We start from the raw sequence: 18,956 nt of genomic DNA on the forward strand, positions 1-18,956 counted from the left end.
AAATTAACTTTAAAAAAAATAATAAAAACTTCGGCTTTGAATGTATTAGAGCTATTGAAACAAAAAAATAATTTACACTAACTTGTAACTCGGTTCATGAAAGATACTTAGCTGGAAAAAAACAACTTAAACTATGCAGAGTAATTTCCGATAGAAGAAATTCATATATATTTTTTGTTGTTGAAAGAACAAGAAAAACCTCTAAAAGTAAGTATGACAATTTTCTTGTGTCGCCCCCTAGGTTTGTGACCTACCTACACTATGAACACAAATAAATAGCAGAGACAAGTCAAGAGTACTCCATTAACTTCTATAGGAAGGTTACAAACATAGATGGACCCACAATATGTACCTATTTTTTATAGGCTAATTACTGTTCGAATTTTAAGAGCTTTAATTTCTTTTTTTCAGCTAACTATTCTTTATGATTGAATTTACAATTCTGTGTAATTTTTTTCTTCTTCTTTTAATAGCTCTAATACATTTAAAATCGACTTTTTAAAGTTCTTATTTAAAAAAAAAGAAGTCTAGACGTCTCTGGTAAAATACGGATCTGATAAGGTTAACTTTAGGATTTTTTCCATCGAATACCAAAATTTAAAATATAATCGATCGACTGAAATACACATTATTGCACTTACAAAATTGTGTTCACAATGACTGATAAACAAAATATTCAAGAGACGTCATTACGTAATCTATAAAAAAAACCTTCAATCGAAAGTGTGATGTCATACTATAAGGAAGTGTCGATATGTCATATTTAAAAAAATTGTTATTACCCACTATATTTTAAATATTTCTGTTAAATACAATATGCAATTGAATAAGAAGTCGGGGTATCCAACGGATAGAGAGCTTTACTAATCCAAATCAGTTTGGAGACATCTGGATATTATTATGAACTGATGGTTTTCTGAAAATTCTCAAACATTTGATATACTCCTCCAAGTCCCAAATAAACTGTTCGACCCGAATCTTAATTATTACCTTCTTCGATTATCTTTCCAGTCTTCTCCTTCAATAATCCTATGGATAATCTTTCTAATTTGGCATATGGACATTGAATTAGAACTAAATACATAGGCGTCCGCAGGGGGTGGGCTGAAGGGTCTGTAGCCCTCTCCCCAAATCATCAACTTTTTACTAGAAAATTTAATATTTGAAATTTATTTCCAAAAAGTTGTATTTTCTCTAAATACAAATGGATTTTTTAAATTTTTCTCCAAAAATTTGATATTCCTAATTATTAAAATTTTTCTCCAAAAATTTGATATTCCTAATTATTAAAATTTTATCCAAAAATTTATTCTAAATTAAATTTTACATTTATCTAAATCTAAAAGTAGATTTAAAAAAACTAGAATAGTTATAGATTTATAAAGTTTTTTTTGCAAAAAATTTAATATTTGAAATTTAGTATCTGACATTTTTTCCGAAAAATTTAATAATTGAAATTTAATTTTTGAATTTATTTCAAAAAAAAATTAATTTTTCAAATTTTTTTCCCAAAAAAATCCAAAAACCAAGTCTTCCCAAAAATATAATCCTGCAGACATCCCTGGAATGGTTAATAAATTTCTAGCTTTAAATAAGTCTTGTGTATTGCTTTTCCCCGTAAAATCTATATCAAAATTTCAAACTTTTACTATTTCAAAAAATTGTAGAGTGATTTTTTAGTTTCAAATTATTAGCACCAATTTTTCGGGTGTTATATTTTTTATTACTACTTGACTATCCTATGATTCTTGTTCGACGATAAAATGAGATGAAATTAAATAGCTGTAGCTCATGGACAACGCGCTTGGGAGAAATTATTCTCTTGAACTCAATGTACGTAGGTTCGCGCCTTTACACAAGATTCCTTATTTAGTTGGAGTAATTGTAATACAATAATGTTTACTTATACTTAATCAGTGTAACTCCATCTAACCAATTAAAGGAAATTAGTGGTGTTTGAAGTTTAGTCAGATGATTTACTTTGTATATTGCAGATAAGTTGTTCCACAGGATTAAATGTGGCTGTCTTTTTAATCTTTACAAGAAAACGCAGAGAGATAAGAAGACATTTACTGTGAAATAAATTATATTTAATCTCTATATATGCTTTTAAATCTGAGAACATTAAAAAAATGTGTCAGCTTCATAAAAAAATTATAATCGAATGATTAAATATGATAACATATCACTAATAAATATTGACAACACAAATTATAACTTAAACAGAGTGACATGACGCATCAAAAAATGTTATCAAAGGGTGCCTAATCAACAGAAGATCTTGTATCATTGTTTTGACCTTTACCTTTGACTTTATGTTCTATGAGAAGTCGAGGTTAAGAACGGATAAAAAAGCAATTCGTATACTGAGCGGACGTTAACACAAAAATACTCTATATATTTTGTTAAAAGCTATCGATTCCCTTGTCTCACCCGATACGTCATAAATCATAATTCATTATTTTTACCACTTAACATCATTTAGGGGGAAGGGAATTTTTATGGTTAAAAATAAAATGGCAAAACCTAGTTGACTTTATAAAGTATTAGTAAAGGTCTGTCCGTCGTTGCATTCGGCCAAATAGGGAGCGGAAAATCACATTGGCAATGGTAAATGATGTAAATCTTGATTGTGTTTTAGCTGACCCGTTAATTTGTAATTGGAAGTATAAAGAACGAATTTAATTTTCCTTAGTAGTTGTTATTATTATTTAATCCCAAGGTGCTAAATATCCTTTCCTAAATAGATTCAAAACCTGTTTGAACGTTCGTGTGTGCTCATAAACGGATTTGTTTCGGAGTAATAATTGTAAGTCCTTGTTGGACTTAGAGTAGAATTGGGCATCGACATCGGAGTAATTCTAGCAAATGACATTGTTTATATCCTTTTTTCCTCATGTCAAAACTGATTCTAGCTGATCTAATGTAACGTCATGAGGATTATTATTTCTCTCCTTCAAAATATTCTTCAAATCGTTAGGATTACGATTTTGATTTTCGGTTTCTTTTTTTAACATGCTCATTCCACACTGGATTTTCACCTTTGATAATGGTCAATATTATTTCTTCTTCATTTTTAACCCCTTCGGTGCGGTCGAGCGTTATTATGTTTGTATTATCATGAGAAAAAAAATGTTATAAACTTCAAATAAAATCCCAACATATATGCATGAAAAAAGTTGTTTAGATGATAATCCAATTTTAATGTTTGTCAAAAAATTGCTAAATCGAAATTCAGGAAGAAAATCGCAAAAAACTTTGTTTGTACTAATTTTGCATTTATTGCAATTGTGAAAGAAACACAAACCTATTAATATTTTTTTCGTACTTGCAAAAACAAAAAAGTTATGAACAATAATGTTGTCGAAAAAATAACACTCGATAACTGGTTCATTTTGCAAATATTGCAAAAATATGTTTAAAAACATGTTCCGGATATTGAAAATACTATATTGATTGAGCCTCAAATTTTATGTCTAAAATGCATCGTTTTGTGACATTTCTTCTTAAAAAATGACGAATTCCATTTAAACATTAATTTTTATGTTTTAAATTTATAAGCAAAACTAATTTTTAGACAAATTTCTACAAACTTTATTTAATCTACGAATCCAATATTTCATTGGAAATACATTTTTTTGAGCCTGAAAAAAAAAAGTATAGTCCAATTTTTATGGATTTCTTATTTTGCCAATAATTTTTTTTTGAACTGAAATAAAAAAGTTTTGATTAAAAAAACTTGCTTAGGTTAAGTGTTTCAACCTGGGATTTTTCTGCCAGGTGATTACAAAAAATGAAGTTTATATAAAACATTTTATCCGTTAAAGTTCGGAATCATCTTTTTGACAAATAAGCATTCATCGATGAGTAGAATGTCCATAGAAATTACTTCAAAAATATACTAGCTACTTTTGACAGTGGTGCAATGGTATCTATTGCTGGAACTAGGGTATTAAAGGATATAAATATCGGATATCAAAGATCAACACTTTAAACTAAAATCATACGGGTTAATGGATATAAATTAGATATACAAGATGTTTTGATTTGAAATTAAAACTGGGAAATTGTTTTAATAAAGAGATAGTTTACGTGGTAAATAAAATCCCTCAAAACGAGTTATTCATCTCACAAAGCGCTAGCATCAAGTTCGGAATTTTACAAACTGATTTCCTTTGTCCATTAAAAGAATAGATCAATATTTGATAACTGTATAAAAAATACGAAGAATCTCCTCGATAAATGTAATTGTAGAACTAAAAATTCAGTCATGAATTATTTAAGTATAAAAATACAAAGTGACAGATCGAATACTCACCTAATCAAATAGTTCATGGTCAAAATTTTCAATCAAAGTTCCCTACACATAAAAGAACTATGAAGAAACCTTTAAACTATAGTAAGAAGACATTATAAGTTATACGTATGAACTTAAAACCATGTTACGACATCCATTCTAATAATTTATTGGAATTAGTAATAGGAAGTCGAGTCTGGGTAAAAAAACACAATTACAAAGTTATGAGACAAATTTGGAAAAGTAATTTCACGAAGATACAACACTTAAAATTTATAAGTGTAATGTATTTTATACATGACGACGTTACCTTTATTGTATCACGCAACCTTTTCTCCAAAAAGAAACAGAAAAAGGCCCGAAATAATCTGGTAGTTAGCCAAATAAGTCAATCATACCAACGTGGTATATCTGTATATATTGGATACTGTATTATAATTGCTTAGTAAAGGACTCAAGGGAAAGAGCGGACAATTAGTTAGAGAGGAGCAGGGTTTTTTTTCTTCTCTTTGATGATTGTCTTAAAATTGTCAGCTGCCATCAGGGCAATTTTAAAGGTTTTGAATTCAATTTATGTACTAATTTGTGAGCGTAATTTAATTATTTTTGTTTCAATTAGGCGATACTTATTAATTACAATATATTTTTCATAATGGTAACGTGTAGTGCAGTTTATTGTAATAATAGATCAACTTTGACCAAAAAGTTTCCTGGTTTATCCCCAAAGAAAATGTTTAATTTTCCAAAAGACATCAATCGTACAAAGTTGTGGGTCAATACCATCAAAAGTTTGAATTGGACTCCCACCAAAGACTAAAGAGTTTGCCAACTAATATAATCATAATTTTTTACTATGTGAGGGATGTTAAAATTAAATTAATGGGTTGTTTTATAATGATGTCACTGGGCTCCTCATTATAATTATACATACAAAAATTATTTGCTTTAGGCTCACTTTCAAGAATCAATGTTTCTGCAGAAGTCTTCAGGAGGACGGTGACGTTTGGTACATAATGCAATTCCTACTTTATTTGAACTTGTTAAAATAAAAACAAACGAAAGCTTCCGTTTCACCGAAACAGAGACGCTGAAGAACTTCAAAGGAAGCAAGGAATTCTAATGTTGGAACATTCAAAACACAAGGACATCAAATAAGGAAGATTACCCCGATCACGAAGCTCAAAACCCATTCTTATCAGACATTTTTATACAATAAGCCCCTGAGATTGAAGTTTTAACATACGTACCACAATATGCTCTAATTGTATCAATTTAGTAGCAGCAGATCAATCTTTATCTGCAAAAATACAGAATCTTCAAGCGAAACTTTCCAAGAACAAGGCTTCAATAATGTTAAATAAAAAAAGCCGTAAAAAGATATCAAAAAATGTGGTATCTGTAAATGATACAGTAGTATATTACTTTTATCCTATTTATTGTTTTAGGCTCAGTATTGTCGCAAACCTATAGTGAAGGGTTCTTGAATAACGATCAATTAAGATGTTTGTCCAAGAAAGGAAAAAACTCTAGAATCAATTGGTGAAGCCCAACATTTAAAAAAACACTAAATTATTGTAAACAAATAAATAGAATGAATACGATTCTTTTATGCCTTATTTTGAAGCTATGTCCTTTCTTATGGATTTTTAATGGTTTATTACACTTTTCAGATTTGCTTGTGGTCCGTCAGGGTATGAATCTCTTCTTGATCAAGGATTTCCTTTACCCTCGCTCAGGACACTGTGCAGGAAAACTGAAGACATTTAATTTAAAAGCGGAATTTTGAATGATGTTTTTGAGTTTTTGACGTTTAAAATAAAGACCTTCAGCGAAAAAGACAAAAATTGTGTACTATTGATGGATGAAATGGTCATCAAAAAGTCTAAAGACTATGATCAATGGCTAGACTGTCTAATGGGCAGGATACCCTTCCAGAGCACACAGGTGAATATGCGACACATATTCCTGTGATCATACAAAATTATTAGAAAATATTGCAAAGTTCGGGTTAAGATGTTCGCAAAAATTTCTCGAAAGAAACGAACAGAGGAAGGAGGAATGAGGAACAATGTTCGAGCTAGCAAAATTGCTAGTATTCATGAAATTTTGCAACACATTTCTTGATAATTGGCCACATTTAATTATATGTATACTTTATACTTATTTAAAAAAATTAAATTCTTTAATAAAGATAATAAGAAAATATTAGCAACTATTTTATAAAAAATAAATAATTTAAATTATGAATTACTTGCTAAGGATTCTCCGGCGTTGCTCGGGTAAAGGAGGGAGAGGGAAATCAGATTGAAAATGGTCAAATTAATTGAGAAAAATAAAAAAATATTCAGAAAATACTTCTATACATATAGTAATAATTATATTATGAATGTTTCGTTGTTGTCGAAGAAGATCCTGATAACTCAAATTCTACTTCTCTAGGATTCTTCAGACTATATCAATCCGGTTAAGTAAGGTAATCTACAACGTCTCATCATAGCAACTCTCCCCCCCCGAAAAAAAAAATACTCTTATTATTGCCTCTTTTAACCTTAGTATTATTATTATGAAAATAACATACCAACATAAATGCATCCAAAAAATTGTGTAGATGAGAAATCCATTTTCTATTTACTTCAAAAAATTCCCAAATCGAAATTTTGCAAAGTAAATTTCAAAAACCTTTTTTTTGTACTAATTTTGCAAAAAAATAGTTAATATCATTTATTGGAATTGTAAAAGAAACACAAACCTACCAATATTTTTTTCGTACTTCTAAAAACAAAAAAGTTATGAAGAATAATGTTGTCCAAAAAATAACCCTCGATAACTGGGTTATTTTTGCAAATATTGCAAAAATTATGTACTAAATGTTCTGGAAATTGAAAATTTTTCATTGAAGAGTCATAGTCTCAAATTTTAAGTCCAAAATGTATCGTTTTATGGTATTTCTTTTAAAAATATTGAAAATTAACGTTGGATAAAAAAATGGAGGGAAAAAGAGAGAAAAAATGAAAACAATTGACAAATTATTCAGAAAATGACAGATATTTCAGTTAAACATCAATTTTTATTTGGCAAATTTATATGCAAACCAATCTCCAGACAAATTTCTAGAGACTTTATTCTTTTTACTAATCCCATATTCTATTGGATTTTCAATTTTTTGCACCTGAAATAAACGAAATTGCAATTTTCAGCGATTTCTTTTTTTGCTCATAACTTTTTTGATTTAAAATAAATTTATAAAACGTAGTTATTCGTATAGTTGTAGTTTAAAATGCCAATCTCTTTTAAATAAATATCTCAAACCCCTATCTAGTCTCCATGAGCTGCAAAAAACGGTTTTTGGGGTTTGAGGATAGCATAAGGTCCCTATATTACCCCCCCCCCCCCGTTTTAGCACGTCCGAGCTCAAAAGAGGGACCCATGCAAAATTTCAGCTCCCTAGGTTCAACGGTGTGGGAACGTATAAAGGACATCTATTATTATGTATTAGGTATTTTATCCATGGTGATTAAGATACTGCCTTTACTAGTTTTATCACTCTCTGTATTTTATATTATTATTTTTAAAAAAAGGTGACAAGTCAAAAATATTAATTAGTGTTTTTACTGTTAGGGAATTATATACAACAATATGGAAGACGGAAAATTATATTGGAGGAATAAACGGTTCTTAAGAGTTGCCAGCCAAAGTGAAAAAACCAAAGAGCTGACTCCAAATATACCTAATAGAGAAATAAATCTCGATGCCAACCCCATGATAAGAGTATCATTTCGAATATAAATTATAAATTTAACATAACTTATTTATTTACGCTTAAAGGAAGAGAGGTTGCTGTATATTATTAATATATAACTTCCGAATAAATTATTATTATATAAATGAACAGTTAAGAACGAAATTATTCGCCCTCTTAAAGCTTTTGGGGTTTAATTAAATATTTAACTTTTTTCCGAAGAATGGTGTTCAAAATTATTTGTCCCCCCCCCCCCTTAAACATAAAGTTAAAAAAGTAAAATAAATCCTTCTTTATGATTACTCTTAAAGGTTCTATAGAAACTTCACTAAAGAGGAAGAGAGTTATAGGCAGATAATATCACTCTAATCACAGGCTACTTAGGTTATGGGAATGCCCAAGGAATTTAGTTTGGATTTTAGGACAAGGATAGTTTTGATCCACAAGTCTGGGTAGGGTTACAAGTGCATTTAATGTCCCCAGAAGCTCTGCCTGAAGCATCATTGCCAAGAATGAAGTTCATTTCTCAGTTGTTAACAGGAAAAGGCCCTGGTTGCAAGTCCAAGATTTCCCCAAAACTAAAACGCAAGATAGTAAGGGATATCACCAATAATCCTACCAAAACATATTTATTCATTCTACAAGAATTGGAAGGTTAAAATGTCACAGTCAGTCTAACAACTTTGAAGGGCACCTTACACCAAAATTGTCGGACAAGCAAGACAACATTATTGAGTGCCAGACATATCAAGGCTTACTTGAAATATGCCAAAGAACACGTAGACAGGGATGTTGACTTTTGGAAATCGATTCTTTGTTAGAGAAGAACAAACTTGATTTGTTTGGTCATCGTGATCAAAGTTAAACCATCATGTGGTCGTACCTTCTAGAATTTTTAATTTGATGTATTGTGCCGACTGCTAGGCAAGACAGGTAGATTTTGACAAAACACGCAACCACTCATAGTCTATGACGTCTCTATTTTATAATTTTCAATTTAATGTATCGTACTAACTGCTGGGCAGAAAAAACAGATTTTGACAAAAATACCTACCACTCATATACTATGATGTCAATATTAAAACCGTGGTGGAAGTCAAACATCATTTGTAAACGCGTTACGGTATAACCTTCTACTTCTATTAACCTTGATCGTGATGTAGCATTTGATTAGCATAAAAAGAATGAAACATTTAAGCCAAAGAACCCCATGTTCATTATAAAGAATGTAGGTGGTAGAATTATGCTATAATGATGCTTCTCTGCCAATTGCCCTTTCAACCTCGTTCGAGTACATGGGACCATGAAAAAGGAGAATCGCATTGATATTATAGCCAAGAATCTAAAAGACAGTGCAATTAAATTTAAACTTGGTCCACATTGGTTATTCCAGCAAGACAATGATCTAAAACATAAGCCCAATAGTGCGACAATGTGGCTCCAAGACAATAGGTTTAAGCTCCTAGACTGACCAGCACGGAATCCAGATCTTAACCCAATTGAAAACTTGTGGATAGAGTTGAAGTTATGTGTCCATTCTAGGAGTCCCAAAAAATTAACAAAAAGAGACTTGACGAGGTGTTTGCCTAAAAGGATTTGCAATTGATTATTAATTAATATTATTATTTGTTGTTATGATTATTTTAATAGGGGGCAAATATTTCTCAAACATAAAATCCATCATTACAACTACTCAGAGCAAAAAACTTTAAAAAATATTTGCAAACAAAGATAATCTTAATCCAAGAAGTTGCTATAGGTACAGTCCATATTGTGTTGTAGGCTTCATTGATTTATCGATTTCCTGAATTGTACATTCCAAACCTAGATCACCTTATTTCAAGGTCATCATAAGATTTTTACTTGATCCGTAAAAATATTAAAAACATATTGACAATAGATAATAGTTCTTTTTTTATAACTAATTACATCCTTTTTCATACATTTATATATATTTTTTAATTCTCTTTCTATTATATATGTATATACCCGGCAATACATGAATAAAAATCTAATTTAATTCCCTCAATTTTTTCCCAATTAATTAAACCTGTTTTGCTAAAGAAGATCTCACAACAACATATATATTGTGTTAACATGAAAACAATCTTGAACAAAGATAAAGAGAAACAGAATATCTTAATTTATTTAATTATACTACCCAATATTTAAGTCCATTATAGGCTTTGTAAATAAATTTAAATACACCCCAGAACTTTAATTATAGATTAGAAACTATATTTGATTTAAGAGACTTCTATCATCCCCGATATTATCATTCTTTGATTGTGAAGATCAATTTTGGCTTCTTTAAGTACAACTTACAGCAACCCCATAGGGTAAATAAGAATAATTTCCCTGTCGAAATTGACGATAATTCATCGAAGAATACAAATGAAATCCACACTTCATTTTGAGAAAAATCATTCTAGCTTGTTTTAGTATTGACGGGCTAAATATTTGAACTGTTGATGCGGTGAAGAAATTATTATACCATTCAGTGTTGAAAGATGGGGGTATATACTAAATTTGGAACATAGGGGTACTGGATCTGCGGGGGCACCAAAGTGATGGTGTTAAAATATTTTGGGTAGGAATTTTTTTGTATTTAACAGTTGCTTGTACATGTGTAAAAGATATGGTCAGAGTGAAGATGTGAAGATAAAGTCATTCCCGATATGTAAAAAATATTTAAATGTCTACATATTTATACATAAAATCGTACCCAAATTTCGCCTGTGTGATCTATGATTTGGTTTTTTTTTAGTTTGTTCTAGCACTACTTATCGGAGTGATATCGTTACTTTGCAAACACAAAAGTATACAATATATTGACTCCCAACTGTGGATATTTCTGCTTCGTGTGCAAGATTACATTTTTTGCAGAGCTTGTTTTTTGGATTTTTTTTCAAATATAAAAAATCCAAAAATAAAAAAACATCATTATATTTTTTGAAAAAAAATTCAAATATTTTTTTTTTTCAAGTTCCTGATCACAGAAAAATTCAAAAATCTTAGGACATTTACAATAAATTAAATTTTGCTGGAAAAATAAAATTTCAAAATTTTTAGAAAAAAAATTCCAAAATCTATAGCTATTCAAAAATTCAACTACTCTTCTCCTTGCTGGGATTTTCAAAGCAGGAAAATTCAGAAATAAAATAATTTCTTCTTTCCCCACAGCAATTTTAGAGTGGTAGGCGGTTTTCATCCCTCTTTATTACTGATTGACGTCATATAAAAAGTGACACCTTGCGAAAAGATGTTAAAACACTGCACCATTGTATCTCCTCGAGCTAACGGCTGCGTTTTGTTACGTCCTTTTAATGCTTTAATTCAAGCTAGGAGGGGCGTTTCGTCACTTGGCTTAAAGATTTGATGCTACCGGACCTTAATGAAAATCTTGAAAATAAATTAATAGTTTCCTCATTTTCTTTCTCGCTGTCAATTTGTTCAATAAATTCATAGCTATTATGGTCACAGTACCTTCGTATTTTGAATAGAAGAATGGTTAAAGTTTGAATATCAAAATTTACATACTCCTTAGTAAATAGCAGAGTCTTCAAATTCTAATCATCACGACACGCCATGTTAAACTTCATTTTAATTCCTCCAACTTTTTCTGTACAATTAAATTACATGTAATAATGAGATGAATATAAAATTGATGTACATTGGATATATTATGTAAGGAAAGACGGAAGTTCCTTTTTCAAATTTGACCTTTACATCATAAAATTTACTTTATGTGGAAATGACTAACATATCGAGGGATGGGAGCAATATTGTAACAACTTCCAATTTGATAAAAGAGAGATAATAAACGCAAAGAAGGAAAATTATTAATCATGTTGCAAGTAAACTAAAAAAGTTATGTTTATTAATTACTTATATATATAAGTAATTAAGAAGCAGTGACGTTAATCGGTAACATTTTGGGCATTTCAAAATATAAACCAAAAATCAACATGGTAACCCTGACAATTTGAAGAATATTTTGGGGCAGCTTTTGGATGGCCAACTCCAAAAAAACGGATGAGCTAAAAAATGCAACAGATTTGCATCACCGTAGATAAGGAAAGATTGCTTGAGGGCGCTATTATTGCGTAATATCAAGTCAACTGTTGTATGCCTGGCTATAAGATATAATCTTTTATTTACAAGAATTGCTACTATGGCGCCCTCTATTTGGTCAAAACTTGACAATTACTCAAATTCTAAACATGTAGAGGAAGTCGAATTTTGTCAAAAAATTCAAATTACTCCTTGGGATCATTTTCTTGTAAAATAAACTTTATAAATTTATAGATTTTTTTAGGATATTCAATTTTCTATCCACGAAAGAACATGCAACATTTTTTCTCCTAATGCAGATATTTTGTAATAAATACTATTTGAACAATTTTGCTGTCATTATAAAGTGTATAAAATTAAATATTTAGTTGATATTTCATATTCATTCATTTACAGGCAAGTCATTGTAATATAGCCTATATATATATATAAGGATTATTCCATATCAAAACAAACAAAAAAAGACAATTTTTCAATCGACCATCTGAGTATTTGATGAAATTTGGTATTCATCTAGATTGATTTGTAGCTGCAAAATCCAAATCTTTTTTTTTTTTGCTATCAGATTAGTAGTTCCCGAGATATGGAGCCTTTAATTTTTGCAATTAGGAAAAAAAGGAAGTGTAGTATGTATCACTTTTAAAAAGTAGATCTTCAGAATCAATTTTAATAAAATATATTTCATAAAAGTAAGAATATTCGGAAAAAAAATCTAACTTTTTATTAACTCCTTCACTAACAATATCAGCTTCTATCTTAAATTTGACTTCGTTCACATTTTAATACATTTTACATTTTATCTTGACTAAATTGGGTTCATTATTTAGTTATGTAGGTTTACTAAAACATGATCCAATTAAGGTAAATACTTGATCAGAGTGCAAGGAGTACTAGTAACTGATAGTGATATCTGTCAGCAAATGTAACGTCTCTCAAAGTGACCATATTTTTTGACAAACTGGATTTTACACTCACCTTAATTTAGCCAATATTCCCATTCCTTTACATAATTATCAATCATTGGTGAATAAAAACTTGATTCATATATGAACAAAATTGCTATGAGTCTCTAATACTCACATAACCTTGACTTCTTTGTAATATTAGTGGATATAAACTATTGCAATAATATTCTTTATTATCAAGGACTACGAATTATTATAATCTTGATTTAACCCTCTGAGACTTTTTTTTCAAATCCCTTTAAAAAATACAATTAATATTTTTAATTATGATAATAACAAAATAATGTTGTTGAAATTAATTAGTTTAAAATTAAGATTTATCCATGCATTGAACTCATAAAAATATTTACGAGGGAAAAATGAGTGAAATAGTGAAAAAGTATTACAAATTTAAATGATGAAATTTCATGTCTATGTTGACTGTGTATAATGTAATTAAAGATGAAATTTGTGCAAAAGTGCGATGAGAAGGCGGGAGCGAGACATATGGTATTATTAATTTTAGAGCCTTGCTATGTAATATCAACAACTCGTAATATGAATTTGGGGGAGAAAATGAATTACAGGTGTAAAGAGGAGAACCTTCGACATTTAAAATATCATTAGAACTGGGAAAATATCATAATTATATTTAAAATCTTATATATTTATTTTATTATTAATTTTTAAATCAATTTAAATCAAGCCACCCTCAAGACTTATTAAATAAGAAACAAAGAGAAGAAAGAATACACGTATCAACTAGTGTTGGGGTTCGGTTTGGAAATCTTAGACCGGCCCGAGACTGCTATATTTTTTACTGGACCGAATTAGTTCGGTCCAACGTTATACCCGGTCTCATATAAAAATTCGGTCTAAATCAGTCCAAAGGAAAAGTTCGGTCTAGATGGTCCAAATGGAAAAATTTGGTCTAGTTCGGTCCCAAAAAAATCGGTCTATACCGATTAAACAGATAAATTGTTTATAACATAAAGTCATATGTTCTTTCAAGTACAATGCCGTTATAGTAAGTTTAAACAGAGATAGTTCAGTTTAATTTTGATCATGCGGCCTCTTATATGTATACAGTATTTATTCTAAAACTTATCGTGTACTTTGGAGATTTTTTTGAAAAAAATGAATGACAGTTGATCTAGAAAGAAAAAAATAGTTACAAAAATCGCTCCATAAAGTGAGACCTAATCCAAATCGGTCTACAATGTGAGACCAAAATAATCTGTCTACAAAGTGAGACCGAAAAAAATAGATCCAATTAGGTCTAAAAAAATCACTTAAGACCGAACCAAAAAAAAAAATTCGGTTCTGGACCGAGTCTCAACACTATTATCAACCGTTTTTCCTTTTCTAATCGCTATATTTAGTTTTTTCTTTATACATATATATCCCTTCTTTGAATGTAACACATAGAGATGGAATTTTTGTAAGAGCGCGAGGAGAAAGGGAAAGTGAGACATATGGTACTACAGAATTGAGAACCTTGTTAATACCACCTACCTGATTTTGGGGAATAAATGTATTTCTGCAATAAAGAAAAGAACTTTCTACATTGAAATAGCATTAGTGCAGAGAAAATATTAAAATTAAATTTAAATTCATAACTATTTATTTTATTATGGAATTTTAAACAATTAACACCAAAAATAGGTGCGAATGCTTACTTCAAAGGGAGAAGTTAACAGCACGATAATCAATTAAATAATGAACTAAAAAACACATGCAACTACGATTTTTTATTTTCTAATCGGTAGTTTTAGTTTTTATTATACAGATCCCCTCTTTAGTAATACAACTTTATAAGAGTAGGCAAAGTTCAAATTGTGATCTTTATAGTATTTTTTTACCACACTAATCCTCACAAATACAAAAATTTACTCTGTATTTTTTGTCAACTGTTGTTTTAACTACATATCTTTTCTATTATGTAGTCTATATGTATATCTATATGTAGTGTTCTGATCGTTGATTGGTTGAATTAAATTGATCTCTTGTTACGTCGTGAACAATTTCTTACAATTATTGAATAGTAACTCGATAGTTAAAAAAACTGGTAACTTGATTTTGGGCCTTTTTTATTTTAATTTTCGGAGGAAAGTTTGCAATACACAATCAAGGTAACGACATATTAACTTTCCTATGAAAATAAAAATAAAAGCCTCAAACCATTTGATTAATAGCTTAACAAAAGCTATTTTGAGTCAAAACACGAATAAGGAACAAGAGTTGTTAATAAAATAGTACATTGTGATATTATTGGGATAATGCAGTGTTTTTGATCAAAGCTATGTTTACACTATTAAGGAGTGTAATTGAATATATCTCCAATTTAACAACAAATATAATGTGCCAAAACAATGTTTTAATTTTATAAAATGTCTCTGGCTATATACAGTATGTGAAAAAATTGATGTCCTCTTCAAACACACATAAATAAAAGTAAATTTAGCACTTTGACATAATTTCATTTCCAAATATATCCACCCCGTAAGTTTTATAAATTTTTTAATAAGTTCGGGTATACAAGCTATTAAATTATCTAAAGTCTCATCTGAAATTTACGACCAGGCAAATTTAACCTTTTAGACGAGAGTTTCTTCATAGGTTGCAGGCAATAATTTATCGATCTTATTTTGGACAATGGTTCATAAATTTTCTATCAAAGGCAAGTCCCAACTGTTGGTAGGCCATGTTCCATATTCCCCTGCCCGAAATGAGTCCAAGTTAACTTGACCCCTGTGAAAGCTATGAAAAGGACCTCTGGCTAGCTGGACAATGACTCTTGACATGTCTCATAACATATTCCGCGTCAGAACCGATCCGTATTCTCGGCTCCTTTGAATCGCAGTGATGATATATTTCTTGAGTATGGTCTCCACATAGTATGAAGTTTTTTTCTTCCTTCTATGTTCACCCTTGTTCTCGAGGCTCTCCCCAGAAAAATGACAGTTATACCACCTTGGAATGGTTCGGACCGAAACACCAAGGTCCCGAGTGACCTCAACCTGCCTTTTTCCAGCCTCAAGTTGGCTTTCGGCCCTCTTCGGGTGCTTAAGGAGTGCTCCTTCACCATTCTGTGATATCACATTCTTTAAAAGTCATATGTAAATTTCAATTAAGAAAATAATGCATAAAGGTTGATTTCCAAGAGTCGAATTAAAAAAGAGGACATCATTTTCTTGACATAATATATATAAGAAATAATTTATTGTTACGCTTCGTTATCCAATTTTGGGAAAAAAATGATCCTAAAATACAAATGTCAAACATTACCTTTTAAACAATTCCTTAAAATCAATTAATAAAATGTTGAAATATTACACATGTGATGAAATCCTCCATTATTTCGATGAAGATTTTGACCACTAACATAAATCATGAGGACTGTAAATGGGATCTACATACATGTGCATACATAAGTATGCAATAAGGAAATGCAAGTAATATGCAGACCTTAAATACTTTATGTGGATCCTCAAAATAAAAGTTGCATATTATGTGGATCCTCAAAATAGTAGTTGCATATTATGTCGTGGAATAATAGGAAATTTACTTCCGTATAAGATATGTAGCTTTGAATCCCTCTTAGAAACTCTCAAAGAATATTTTTTTTACTATGATTGAAGCGCTCTTATGAGAAGTGTTGTTTTAAATAAAGTTGTAAGATTTATATACTTACCAGACGACGAAATGGCATAGTTTTACTCAAAGGACAATGTGGATAATAAAACTGATTTTCTTGTTTAATTTGTATGGAGCTTCACAAAGTTTTGGTAAGACATTCTCATCAGAAGTACCGTCTAAGGATCTTTCCTTTTTACCTTTAACTCAGTCTCATTTAGAGGGGATCAAGTACCTCAAACATGGCCCAATGGTGTGATTCCTTACCACATTTCTTCCTTTTTTACAAAGGAAGAGGCACAAAACATAGACAACACACTTCGTCAAATCGAATCACAATCCTGCATACGATTTAGACCCAAACAGTGGTATGATTGGAACTCTGTTTTTTTTCAAATCGGAATTAAGGGATGCTCGACCACAGGGATTGGATATCACCCTTTCAGAGGGACTACAACTATTTACTTAAAAAGACCCGGTTGTATGGTAAGTGTCTTATCAATTAAAGTTCTTACTAAATCCTTTTAAAGTCTTTAAGGGCCATATCTCACGAAATTCTTCATGTCCTGGGCTTTATGCATGAACAAAATAGACCTGACAGAGATAATTATATTCAAATCAACTGGAATAATATTGAGTCAAATCCAAGAGCCTATTATCAGTTTGCAAGAGGAAAATTTCCTTATGAAGAAATGCCCGAGTGTAAAACACATCTCTTCTATAGGCTCAAACCATTTGTAGAGTGCTATAATGGTTTTGAAACCCTTACCTTTGGTTTACCATACGACTATAAATCTGTAATGCACTACACAGCATTCGCGTAAGTAAAGCAACTTCAAGTATACTAAACTTCCTTTCAATGAAAAAAACAAACAAAAATGACGTATTTTTATGTAGTTACTCCAAAAATGGAGAACCAACAATGACCCCAAAGTTCCCAACTTCGAATCGAATTGGAGGGAGCTTTATTGGACTCACATCTTTAGACTTTCAGAAATTGAATCGATTTTATCAATGTTCCTATAATAAAATACATTTTTTCATTCAAATTAATATATATTATGGGATGACAGTTGAACCAGGCAAAAATAAATAGAAGTTTACGAATGAATAGGACATAATATATTATAATTTCCTTATCATGCCTATTTAATAACCATATGAAAAGATTAATGTATTTTATAAAAATAAATGTTTATTTAAATGAATACTAACATTGGTATTTATTTTATCGAATAAGACATATCTCTTCATAAAACACAAAATCCTATTTACCTTTGTGGTGAGTAATTTTATTTGAGGCTTGATTTATTAAGTTAAATATGTGAATTTTGATAAAGGTTTGTTCATTGTTGACATATTTATTTTTAAAATAAAGCTGTACAGCTGGGATGGGACCAAATACATTTAAGTGTCCGTAAGTCAAGTACAAGTAAATCATTGAAACTTTAAGTACAATTATTAAGTTTATTTTTTGCGGTATTTAAGTAATTTACAAATACCTGCAAAGTAAATAAGTACAAAAGCAATCACTATGAAGAACATATCTACTTATTGTTTCGTCTCAATCCCATTTTATGAGTTAGTCTACTTTTATAAAAAGTAAATTACAGGTTCAAGTCAGTTTAGAAATTTCTTGCAAAGGATAAAACTTATGGCTCGAAATGGAGAGGACGGGATTTACTCATTTTAAGCTGATTATTCTATCTTGTTATATTTTCATATTGAAGCTGCTTAACATCTTGAATAATTGAACACATGTTCATGTTGTTGTGACCATTTAAGCAGTAGTTTTTGTCTAAATAGAGTTTTTTGAACACTATTTCTTGGAGCTTATCAACCATAGCTAAGCCTTAAGTGAAGTAACTAGTGTCGGACAAACTAGTTGCAAACCATCCAAAGCTACTACCCCCGTTGCTGTGACCGTTTAAGCAGTTGTTTTTGCCATTTAATTAGTTGTGTATCATAATTCTTGATATGCCTAGCTAAAATAGAATCATATTTTATGGTTAGATTTAAAAAAAATTGAATACTTACTGTTAGATAGTACAAAATTTAGAGTTCCATTTCGAAATTAGTAAATATTTTATACTTTTTACTGATAACTTGATCATAATTTGGTGTAGATGACTCAAGACATGCTGAAAATTATCTCAACTTCACAATTTACAATGGAGGTATTTCTATAAATGACATAATTACTAACATCCTCCATTAATTTAATGATGGTTCCTCGGGAATGGATGTGTTTACCCGTGTATTTCTC

The 18,956-nt window shown here is 30.2% G+C and overlaps 1 protein-coding gene across 1 annotated transcript; it reads left to right on the top strand.

The window, feature by feature from the left end:
- Window positions 1–16,704: 16,704 nt before the first annotated feature.
- Window positions 16,705–17,873, top strand: LOC121128832 (zinc metalloproteinase nas-8). The gene is made up of 4 exons (XM_040724436.2): window positions 16,705–16,842; window positions 16,902–17,176; window positions 17,221–17,510; window positions 17,588–17,873. Exons 1-4 carry the CDS (start codon window positions 16,785–16,787, stop codon window positions 17,784–17,786), a joined length of 822 nt encoding a protein of 273 aa, XP_040580370.1. The 5' UTR covers window positions 16,705–16,784; the 3' UTR covers window positions 17,787–17,873.
- Window positions 17,874–18,956: the final 1,083 nt, after the last annotated feature.

Source organism: Lepeophtheirus salmonis, chromosome 14 (genome assembly GCF_016086655.4).
Source record: "Lepeophtheirus salmonis chromosome 14, UVic_Lsal_1.4, whole genome shotgun sequence".
In the NCBI taxonomy this organism is placed as follows: Eukaryota; Metazoa; Arthropoda; class Copepoda; order Siphonostomatoida; family Caligidae; genus Lepeophtheirus; species Lepeophtheirus salmonis.